General features: G+C 47.5%; 1 protein-coding gene across 1 annotated transcript in view; it reads left to right on the top strand.

Annotated features, from left to right (window-relative positions):
• Positions 1-11,965, top strand: part of PCDH17 (protocadherin 17) — a 256,247-nt gene that overhangs the window by 99,849 nt on the left and 144,433 nt on the right. The window contains exons 3-4 of the mRNA XM_015408292.1: positions 5,715-5,773; positions 5,943-6,115. Of these exons, the coding sequence (XP_015263778.1) occupies positions 5,715-5,773; positions 5,943-6,115 (232 nt within the window). The remainder of the gene's footprint in view (positions 1-5,714; positions 5,774-5,942; positions 6,116-11,965) is intronic.

The raw sequence follows: 11,965 nt of genomic DNA, 5'->3' as shown, positions 1-11,965 counted from the left end.
CCTCCCTCAGTCTCTGTCTTCACTGCCATGGGGAGAGACACATTGACTTCCAGCTCTGTGAGTTTTCTCTTTTCTTCAAGCGATCTATTCAGCTGACGGTATGGCCCTGTTTAAGACTTGCTGCCAGTACAGCTTAAAAATGGTGGAAAACGACCAACATGATGACTGCCCTTTTTGCTTGAGTGAGGGACATAATATGCCCAACTGTTCTGCTGCTGCCTACTTGCACATGACAGAACCTCCAGATTAAAAGAGGCCTTGTGGGAGAAATCCCTGGCCACAGTGAAAAACCTTCCGACAAGCCTTCGAAGCGGGCCCATGCTTCCTCTGTAGCATCAGACGCCACCGCTCAGCCAAAATCCTCGGATTTGTCTTATCTCAAATGGAATATCTTTCAATGTTCTGATGGTATTCTCCCCCACTTTCAGGGGTGCTCCAGATACTGCTTTCAGGATTGCATCCCTCACATGCCTCTTCGAGAATCTAACCACAATTTCCCCAGGCAGATTATTTTTCTTTATATATCCAGAATATGACCTATAGGCCACATCCATATCGTTTAACAGACATTCCACCTTCATATCTGTCACTGGGGCCAATATTTCATTAGTTCCTTAAGATTCTCTCCCTTGGTCTCTGGCATGCCCTGGAAGCGAAGGATCATATTAGCCTTTTCCATTTGTAGTTGTAACAGCTGATCTTCCATAGAAACTTGCTTCTTTTCCAGCTTTTGAACTTTCTTTTTCACCTTTTGTGCAGTGGCGTCCATTTTTTTCACCTTCACAGCTGTTTCATTCATCATTTTAAGAGTCTCGTTTATCTGTGTTTGCTGTGTGATGATACACTGAGTCATTGTTGACATCTGCTCCTTGATGTTTTTCATCTGGCCCAGTAGAGGGTGCATGGATTCTGCCAAAGTCTTTTCCAGCTCGTTGGTTCCTTCCGGTTTAGGACTCTCCGTTAGTTTCAATTTCAGAAGTTTCTCTTTCTCCGTCCTCTTCCCCACCATCTTTATCAATTGTTTACTTTAACAAGTATTTTAAAGTTCTCTGAATATGCGCCCAAACGCTCGAATTCGCCTTGGTGAGTATTTCTTAACAGTTTTGCACGCTTTCTCTTCCACCCCCCCCCCCTCAATTCGCTCAACAGTTCATGCGGTTGGGAGGTGTCCCCCCCCGTCTCACTTTCCGTTTTACAGAATGGGGTAGGGAGCATTCTTTTCTCTTTAACCGCCGCTTACATTAGACTCACGTTCATAGTTGGTCCTCAGACCTCTTTTAATGATCATTTCTGCCGTTCGACCTCCTGCGCTTGCCCCGGTCGGCGTCATTTGTGTCCATTCGGCCTCACGGCACGAAGAACCTTTGGGACGGAGAGGCACCTCAATTCCCCGGCATTGCACCGGCGAAGAGGCGACCTCTCAAAAGTCCCCTGGCCAGGGCCCCTTCAGCTGGGTCCCTGGGGGGGTGACGAACCTGCACACCCCCTCCTTTGGCCAGAGCGCAGCTTCACCCCCGGGAGGTCTGGGAGGTGAGTCTGCTAACGCGCCGCCATCAACCGGAAGTTGGCATGACTAGGTTCTGACGTGTTTTTTTTTGGGGGGGAAGCTGGCTTTCTCCTTTCTCTGTTAAATGGGAGTTTATCAAGTAATATAAGTGGGTGTCATCGGTAATAAAATTTTATTATTTCTTAGAGTTCAAATCAGAGCCTGGCTACCTTGCCCCCCCCCCTAGAGAATTTTCATCTCCTCCCCAGGAGTTGGTCAAGGAGGTATCTGACCTGTGTTCAAAAGGGGTCATGTGGGAATTGTGGCCCTCTGAGGTGACTGAGGGGTTTTACTCCAGATATTTTTTGATTGGTAAGAACGGGAGGGGACATGAGACCAATTCTGAACTTGAGGCACCTTAGAAAACATCTTAGGAAATACAGAATGCGGTCCCTGTCAGATGGACTCCCTCTACTCAACCCCGGCACGTGGTTTTCAGTCCTTGACCTTCAGGATGCATATTTTCACATAGCCACACGTGACAATTATAAAATATTTCTTCGGTGTTGCTGTAATGGTTCTGGCTATGAATATAATGTCTTCCCTTTTGGTTTGGCCATGGCGCCCAGGGTTTTCATGAAATGCGTAGCCAAAGTGATGGCTGGTTTAACCTTCCAAGGTTGCTGTATTTATCCATGCCTGAATTACTGGCTCTTTGCTGCCCCTTCTTGTGAATCTCTTCAGAGATATCTCTCCCTATCTATCTCCACACTGGAAGACTTGTGTCTTGTTATTAACTGGGATGAATCCTGCTTGCAGCCCTCTCATTCGGTCAAGTTTATAGGGGCTTGTTTATATTCTAACTCAGATAGGGCCTACCTTCCTGTTCAAAGGGCTTGGGCAATCCAAGCTCTTGTAGCACAGTTTTGGAAGGTAAGACTGCAAAAAACAGTGTGGATTTGGACGTTATTGGGCCTGATGTCCTCCACCACTGCAGTGGTCCAGCAAGCTAGACTTCAAATTCATAGATTTGTGACCAATGCAGACCCTCAGTGGCTCAAATTATCCATTCCCTGATCAGTGCTGAGATCCACCTGGTGGTAGCTAAATGACAAAAAAACCACAAACAACTTATTATGGGAAGTTTCCTTCGGCACCGTCTTACAGGACATTCCGATGGGCACCGATGTGTCTTTAGAGGGATGGGGGGGTACTGCGACGGCTTCTCAACCAGTGGTAGATGGCCACTTGGGGAATCCAGTAAACACATTAACCTTCTAGAGTTAAATGCCACCAGGTCTTCCCTTGACTCTTTTGCAGGTCTCTTTGAGGGTAGACACAGGCTGGACATCACCAAGCATATTATGTGTAGGATTCTATGATTCAGATGTTGGTTGTCATGTTCTCTAGGAAATAGCATTGATTCCCTATTGAAGATATCCCTGCATATATCTGCATATATAACAGTGGGGGGAGACATTTTCCCTCTCCCTGAGTCTTCATAGGTCTTGTCTTGTATTAGTGGGAGTCTGGGGGTGAGGCAGAGACAGGCGGGCACTGTAAGCGTGATGGCATTACATCCCTTCCAGTGAAAAGTTGAACGTGACATCATGCCTCTCTAAGAATAAGCGTGATGGCATTACATCACTTCCAGTGAAAAGCTGAACATGACATCATGCCTCTCTAAGAATTGCCAGAAACTCCATAGGGGGAGGCCTGGCACCCAATCTTGGTACCCCGTCGGTTCTGTAGAGTTATTGGCTTTCATCCAGACACAGTTTGTCCAGTAGTATGGCATTTCCATTTGCAGTGAAGTCTGCCAATTTGTCCTCTCCCAGTGTGGGCTCCCACTTTGCCCCCCTGTGCTGTTTCTGAGATGCTACTGACCCACCCCAGGGAAAATTGTCAGGGGAATTGAGTAGGCTGTCACAGGACGGGGAAGCGGGGGATTCATGGATGGTAGGATGCATGCTACTGTTTGCTGGATGGACATTTTCTAAGTAAATGAAAGAGCCCTACATACACTAGCCAATGAGCTACTTCCTGTGGGTGAGGCCACTGTGTGATACCAAGCACACGCTAAGGGATTTTCTGTAGCCGCACATCATCGGAGGGTGATATTCATGAGGAAAACTATCTTTTCTGATAGGGATTGGTTAGGCCATATGTCTTCTGCTGGTGAAATGTACCGGCAAGGGACGGCCGACTTATGGTGACCCTGTAGAACGTTCTGGGATAGAGAGGAACAGTGGTGCTTTGTAGCAAAACTGAACTGCCTCGGTGGCCTCCCATCCAAGTGCTACCCAGGCCCAATCCCGCTTAGCAACCAGGACCTGACAGGATTGGGCTAGCCTGGGCCATCCAGGTCAGGGCGATACGTCTTCTAACCGCCACTAAATTTTATTTAAATTGAACAAAAATGGTAAGTCCTGATAGAGCAAATTATTATTATTATTTGGGGAGGGGGGAGAGTTAGAAGGATTTCTCTTTGTATTTTGCATTCTGTCCGCCACCGACCACAGGATGAAAACCAGCCCCGACCTAGCTCTCTCGCTCTGCACAAATCCAACAGTGTGTGCCTCTGGCTCCAGCATGGCAAACTTGTGGCTGGACCCTGTTCCTTCAGACTGTGGGAAGGCCCGGGAAGGGAGAGCTCCTGTGACCAAAGCCTGCAAGTCACTTACGTTGTGCAGTGGGGGAGAGTTGTTTCTGGTCCGGGAGATTCACATGCGTGTGAAGCATGCGTGCACCAAGATGACGTCACCTGGAAGTGACATCCTCACATTGGGCATGTCGCAGGCCAACGCTCTAGCAATCAGCCTGAAAATTCTATGGTAGTATAGAGTTTTCAGGCTGATTGCTAGAGCGTTGGCTGGCGACGTGCCCAATGTGATGACGTCACTTCCAGGTGATGTCATCGCGCTGGGCACGTCGGCCCGAAATGGGCACTTTGAGGGCGGGGTTCCACCTGCCGGCCTGATCCGGACCGGCGGGTGGGGGGCCCTTCGGCCGGGCAAATCTTCGCCTCCCCAGGGGACTTGGCAGCCCTACTGCCCGTGCTGCCAAAGCCCTACCTGGCTTGGGACTGGGGTATCTGAAGGACCATCTTCTCTCATGCACTCCTGCCAGGGAATTAAGATCGAAGTGGAAGGCCCTCCCGACTGTCCCATCAATCAAAGACCCTCGCTTGGTGGGCACATGAGAGGGGGGCCTTTTCCACAGCAGCCCCACAGTTACAGTTACAGAACAAGCTCCCCAAGGAGATGCGCCTCCCCCCCACACACACACTTTCCATCTTTAGGAGGAAGTTGAAGATGGTTTGATTGGGTTAAATATAGCTTTTATTATTGGTGTTTCTAATTGGAGTTTTAAATTATGACTTTCTGTGGGTTTTATCATTGTTTTTGTTTTTTTAAAGAAAATAATGTGTTATACTGTAATCCGCTTTCATGTCCACAAGGGAGAAAGGCCGCTGATAATTGTTTTAAATGTTTTGAGAGAGCCAGTGCGATGTAGTTGTTAAAGAGGAGTGGAGGCCTGGGTTCGAATGCCCACTCGTGTCATGGAAGCTCCCTGGGCGACCTTGGGCCAGCCACACACTCTCAGCCTAAACTACCCCAGGGGTTTGCTGTGAGGATAAAGTGGAGGAGAGGAGAGCCACGTCAGCTGCTTTGGATCCCCACTGGGGAGGAAGAAATAAATTAATAAATAAAACAAATCCTGCATGGAGAAAACCACCACGACAGCTCATAAACTAGGGCTGTCACATTTTTATTATCTTATTTTCCAGTTCGTATACATAAAGTAAACCCAGGAAAAGTTTTAGTGCATGCTGAAATAATTTCTCGAGAGCTTTTAAGAACACCAGTGATACATCCCTACAAATCCTCCCGGGCCACCCTGAACTTGCCTAACTATCAGTTTACCATCAGTTTGCCAAGTAGCTAATTGCAAACCGTATTTCCCTGTCACTTATGTAAATCTTCCTTGTTTGTTTTAGCAGGTAATTTGTGGACCAGGATCACTTAATTGTTCCGAGTGCATAATTACATACCGTCATTTTCCGATTTAATTAAAATGTACAAATTTGAAGATTAAGGGAGGGGGGATTTTTATTTTTTTATTTTTTTGAATTATTAATCGTTCCTCCTCTAGGAAATCTTGTTGCTCCGCAGGAGATTTGTCCAGTGTACAACTCGATGTATTTTTTTTTCCTTCTCTTTCACAGACTGACAATTTTCCCGCAGAGCCCAATTACATGGGCAGCAGGCAGCAGTTTGTTCAAAGGTAAGGCCTATTAAATAACTTTCTCGGCTTCCCAATTTGCATTCTTGTCAAAATTGCTTTGCCAGAGACTACAATTCCAACGGAGGGGAAGTGCATACAACTTTCACATCTCTCTCTCTCTCTCTCTCTTTCTCTCTCGCCCTCTTTCTTTTCCCGGTGCCTATTTCAGTAGCTCCACGTTCAAGGACCCAGAACGCGCCAGCTTGAGAGATAGCGGGCACGGGGACAGTGATCAGGCCGACAGTGACCAAGATACTAACAAAGGCTCCTGCTGCGATATGTCCGTGAGGGAGGCACTCAAGATGAAAACGACTTCGACGAAAAGCCAGCCACTCGAACAAGGTGAGTGCAGCAGCCTGGGCTCGCAAAGTCTGAGGCTTAAGTAATGATTAGAAACCTATTAGCGCTGCTCCAGCACTTTTATCAGTCTGGACGAGCCACATTGATAATGCTATCGGAAAAAACCGTAAATCGTCCAGCTGGCCTGTGGGAGGGGGGGGGACATGTTCAGTCTCTTTCTCTGGTGTGTACACATGCACACACACTTTGTTTAGTAGAAAGGTAAAATAGAATGCATGGTTGCCTATAGAAGTTTTCCAAGCCGATGCTGTTTTAGTAACAAAGGTTATCGGCATTTGTTTAACACTAGTATTAGATGATGTGTTCGATCCAAAGACACACATATGCCCAAGAGGGCTTTGGGATTTAATTTGTGTGTTTCTTAAAGGGTTCCCCATGCCGAACGGCTAATTATTTTTGGGTTTTTAAGAGAACAGGTATTTGAAAATCATTTGTGATACAGTGGAGGGGTCTGCTGTTCAAAGACCATTAGGCATGCCGAAAGTAGGGCCACCAGCAGGAGCTTGGAAAACGCTGGTGGATTTTGAGGTCACTGCCTGGGAAGGGTGGAGTTTGTGGAGGATGTGACATCACTTCCGAGTGATGCTTTAGGAAGCCCCCCTAAAGGTCATAGAGATCAGTGGAAATTCCTACAGCATCACTATGGAGGCCATTTTCTGGCCTTTTTTTTTCTCCCACTCCTCAATTTCTCCAGGCGAGTGGGCAAATGGCAAGCCTGTAATTCTTTGCATTCTGGTTTATATATTTGGATTTTAAGGGATTTGTAAGAATGTTTAGCTTACGGCCATTTTGCTCTAGTGTCTGGCAGGATCGTGGTGGATTTGCATGGTTAGTGTGGCAGTTTAAGGATCACATGTACCCTTCCTGAATATCTGGGCTGGGCACAGATAACTCAAACCCTTTATCCATGCTAGCAGAATCGTGATTAAAAGTTTAATCAAACCCAAGCTAACCTTTGGGAACACGCCCATGGAGAACAGCTGACAGTGGGTTTATGCATTCCTATTTTTTTTAGTACTGATGATAACACAGTGAGCAGGAGACACCTTTGGAACTGGGAAAAAGCCCCTAAGGAACGGCCGCCCGATGGCTTTTTAGAGTTCCGTGAGGGATCTTGCTTATTAATGTCAGGCATAGGACGCAATCCCAACACAGAGGAGTGGGGCAGTCAGGCCTGCTGAGATCAGTGGTTCCAAGAAATTATAATGAGGAGTAGGCTCTTAATGATCCAGTGATGACATCTCGAGCGGATGGCTGCTGGGCGGCTTCCAGTCCTCGGAACAGATTCCGGCTGGGAGCGTTCTGTAACGTTTCGTTGTAACCATCTGAGACGTCTGCCTCTTCTGGGAAAACATTCCTCATTGAGAAGACCTCTGAGCTTCTGCCATGAAACTCTGGCATGCAGCAGAGATGCATTCTGGGGCTAATGCTAGGGTGCATACACACGGTGCGGCAAATTCACCAGGCCCACATGTATTCAGCCTCCTGCAGCTTAGGAAGGCCAATCCCACGGGCTGGGCCTGCTGCCTGTCTGCAAAGCCTGTCCTCCACGGGTCCTCTGCCCATTGCAAGTACCTGAGCATCTTCTAGGGAGTTCTAGAAATACTTTTAGGAAGCCACAGCCCCTCAGCTGCACATATGTATTTGCTGGAGCGATCTGGCTGCTACTACTACAAGATGTCATGATGCCCACTGGTTTAGATGGCTTTTAAGGGGGGTGGGGACCTGAATAGCCCAGGCAAGTCAGACCTCGGAAGCCAAGCAGGGCTGACCCTGGCAAGTACTTGGAAGGGAGACCTCCAAGGAATATCAGGGTCAGGATGCAGAGACAGGTAATATCAGTCCACCTCTCTGAAATGTCCTAACCCCACTAAGGGTTGCCAGAAGTCACCATGGCTTCCAGGCACACAAGCACACAGACGCGCACACAGAATACCCACCCACCCCCATTTAAAAAATAGAGTGGGGGGGATTTATGGAGCACAGGTCTGTCCTTGTCGAGGGTTGCTAGTTCTGGGTTGGGAAATTCCTGGAGATTCAGGGGACGGAGGGTGGAGGAGGGACGTCACTGGTATATAATGCCACTGCATCCAACCTCCAGGGCAGCCATTTTCTCCAGGGGAACTGTTGTCTGGGGCTCAGTTGTAACAGTGGGAGGTCTCCAGGCAACACCTGGAGGTTGGCAAAACCAGGCCATCAGCTGTGTCCCTTTGCAGTGCCATGGGACCTCTGAGTCTGGAGGCAGAAGAGTCTCATTGTCAGAGGCTGGGGGCCGGTCAGCAGGGTTTACGGGTTTCGTTTATGGGATTCCTTGTGGCATCTGACCGGCCAGTGCTGGAGACAGGTTCTGGAATGGACCATTGGTATGATCCAGCATGGTTACGGTTGCCAACTCCACATCAGGGAATTCTTGGAAATCCAGAGATGGAGCCTGGGGAGGGTGGGGTTTGGGAACAGGAGGGACCTCATCGAGATATAATGCCATGGAGCCCCGCCTCCAGAGGTGCCGTTTTCCCCAGGGGAACTGATCTCGGTAGTCCGGAGACCCACTGTAACCCCAGGAGATCTACACCACCACCCCCCCCGGAAGTTGGCAACCTTAGTTCTGGTAGAGTTTTGTCCTTTTAAATCTACTGCTGATCGATCCCTCCGAGTGTGGCTGTGCAGCGGCTGGCAATTCAGGAGAAGAAGCCTGCCTCTTCCATCATAGTCTGTGTCTGATTGGGTTTGTGCGAATTGCAAGGCTTGTTTATTTCCAAAGAAGCCCCACCATCCTCTAACGGTGCCAGCTCGAACAACTGCGCCATCTGCAAGCATGTGTGTGTGTGTGCATTATGCGTGTGCGTGCATGTGTGTTGTACATTTTGCGTGTTGTCTCTCCCAGGCAGGAAGGAGGAACGCAGCCGGATTATTTTGCATTTCAGCTTTCACATTTCGGTTAGTCATTTCGGCTTGTTGTGTGGGGAAATGATTCACAGCTCTGAGGATGTGTTTCTTTTTTTAAAAAAAATTGATTAATTAAGTCCTTCTTAATGAGAAGCTATATTTATAATTAAGCAGAAATACATTCTAAGCTTTCTATTAATTGGTGATTAATTAGAACGAGATCTTTTGCCTCCAGCACAGCCTAAGTTGTGTACCACATTCATCAAGACGTGCGCTCTTGGCTTCATTCGCTTGATCATGTCAAGAATGCGAGTTTGCTGTGCAGAATATTTAGGGTGTTGCTTCATCATGTGTTGTCTGCATCATTGAGGGGTGACCTCACTTGGGGCCTTGTTTTCCAAGTAATAAATACCCCACATGTGATTCCCCCACCCCCTTTCCTCTTTTACAACCCTGGCTCTCGGCTTATAATTGGACATTGATCCGTGTATAGATGCAGGACTAGATCCCCCCCCCCAAAGGCAGTCTTCCGTTTTTGATCTCTGCTGTAAACACTGCAGCTACTCTTCCAAATGCACAGCAAGTGCCACAGTAATTAAAACACATTCAATATAAGAATAACACTGAAACAACTTTCTCAGAAATGCAAAAAACTGGGGAAAGGAACGGTGCGAGCCTTCTTCCATGGGGAACACAGAATAAGATTTCCAATTCGGGTTTCCAATTGGGGTTGAGGCCAATTTTGGAATTCTGTTTTTGCATATTAAAAAGAAAAAAAAGAAAAAGGAGGAGACCTTGAGAAAAGACCATCTTTGGAGCATTGCCGCAAAGGCTGAAAAATAAAATCCAAAGATTAATAATAAATGTGAATAAGGTCCCTGACCTGGATGGCCCAGGCTGGCCCGATCTCGTCAGATCTCAGAAGCTAAGCAGGACCAGTCCTGGTGAGTACTTGGATGGGAGACTGCCAAGGAAGTCCAGGGTTTCTACGCAGAGGCAGGCAGTGGCAACCCCCCTCTGTTCATCTCTTGCCTTGAAAACCCCATGAGGAGTTGCCATAAATCCACTGTCACTTGACGGCATTTGCCATCACCACTGTTAACAAGGCAGGTAGAGTCAACCATTCCTGTGGCTTATATGCAGGATGACACAAAAAGCTCTTGAGAAGTTTGCCTTTGTTGTTCTATTGTGATGAAGAACCCTATTTACTTATAGGTTCTTTCATTCCCCCCCCCCCATATGCAGATAGAAATGGGAAAGTTAGTCAAGATCTGATACCAGTAGGTGATAGATTGATCAATCCCTGTAAGTGAATGTTGGATATTCCCGTATTCAGACAGCCTCATGAAGAGGGAGCAGTGTCTTCTGTGTGGAAAGCCTACCCACTACCCACGGGAAGCCACAAAGACGAGTCAGCGGGTTCTAGATCATATCAAGTCTGAACTCTCTCAAGAAGCTTAAAGGACTAAACTGAGGCTGTGGTACTTTGGTCACATCATGGGAAGACGAGATTCCCTAGAAAAGACAAACATGCTAGGAAAAGTTGAAGGCAGCAAGAAATGAGGAAGACCCAACATGAGATGGATCAGCTCAGTCAAGGAAGCCACAAAGGCCCTTGGGTTGCAAGACCTGAGCAAGTCTGTTAACGAGAGGGCCTTTTGGAGACCAATAATTCCACCATAAATCAGAAGCCACTTGATACCACAGTGCACACACACACACACCAGTGTCCCGGTATGAACAGAAAGAAAACCAGAAGGTTCAGACCCTGGAGTCCATCGCAGTCTCTGAGGTGTGGAGTCCAACGATGCTCAAACCCATTGAAGAAGGAATGGGAAGTGTGTCGTCTCCTACCACCTCAAATACCATCTGTCAAGTGACACATTGCATTGGTTGACAAGTGGCAACATATAGCACGGCTCTGGCTCTGAGCTCTTTGGAGGGAAGACAGGATAAAAATGCACTAGGCTTGCAGAGAGACATAAGGAGGTAAGAAAGCCCTGCTAGATCAGATTGGTGGTTCATCTAGTCCACGGGTCCCCAGCCTTTTTGACCCTGCGGCCACATTTGGAATTCTGACAGGGCATGGTGGGTGCAGCATCAAAATGGCTATAACAAAATGGCTGCTACGACTTAACTTCAGTAACAGAACATGGATCCTTGTACTGGCAGCTGATGCCAAAGCAAAATTTAAAAAATATTTGTACAGCCAATCCAATCTCCAATAGTTAATCAGAAGCCTTGCTGGGCACAAACCCTCCTTGGCCACACTTACTTCCCAAAAATGATTGGTGGGCACCAGAAGAGCACCACATTGGGGGACCCCTGATCGTCCATTGTGGTGTTTTACACGCTGGCCAACCAGTTGCCAGGAAGGCCAAGGAAAGCGAGCATAAAGGCCGAGGCCTTCCCCTGATGCTGCCTTCTACTGCTGAGGTTCAGAGGTTTACTCCCTCGGAACGTGGAGGTTCCCCTTAGTCACCGTGGCTAATTGCCTCTGATAGATCTACCGTCCATGAATCTGTCTTAATCACCGTCTAAAGCATCTGTGCCTGTGGCCGTCACTTCAGCCTCAGGCAGTGAATCCTGCATTTTACTCACTTATTGTGTAAAGAAGTATTTCCCTTGTTCCATCCTGAATTTACTGCCCATCAGCTTCATTGGATGCCCTCTAGATGTGGAGATTCCCTTTGGTCACTGGGGTGAGTTGCCATTGACAGACAAAAGAGAGACACCAGTAGACCATATGGAAGACCACTGCCACAGGTTGTAGTTACAGGAACGAGTATGGGACATCATACATTCCATCTCCCCGACCTGCTTCCTTCATATGTGGTTTAATAACCAGAGACTTCTAGTTCTGTGAGAAAACATACTTTATGATTAAATCTGAACCACACGCTAAAGTTTTTCTTTCCAGGATTTGGTACCTGGTTTTGTGGTTTG

Source organism: Gekko japonicus, unplaced genomic scaffold, assembly GCF_001447785.1.
Source record: "Gekko japonicus isolate JY-2015 unplaced genomic scaffold, Gekko_japonicus_V1.1 scaffold295, whole genome shotgun sequence".
In the NCBI taxonomy this organism is placed as follows: Eukaryota; Metazoa; Chordata; class Lepidosauria; order Squamata; family Gekkonidae; genus Gekko; species Gekko japonicus.
This window is presented reverse-complemented; position numbering and strand designations above follow the sequence as displayed.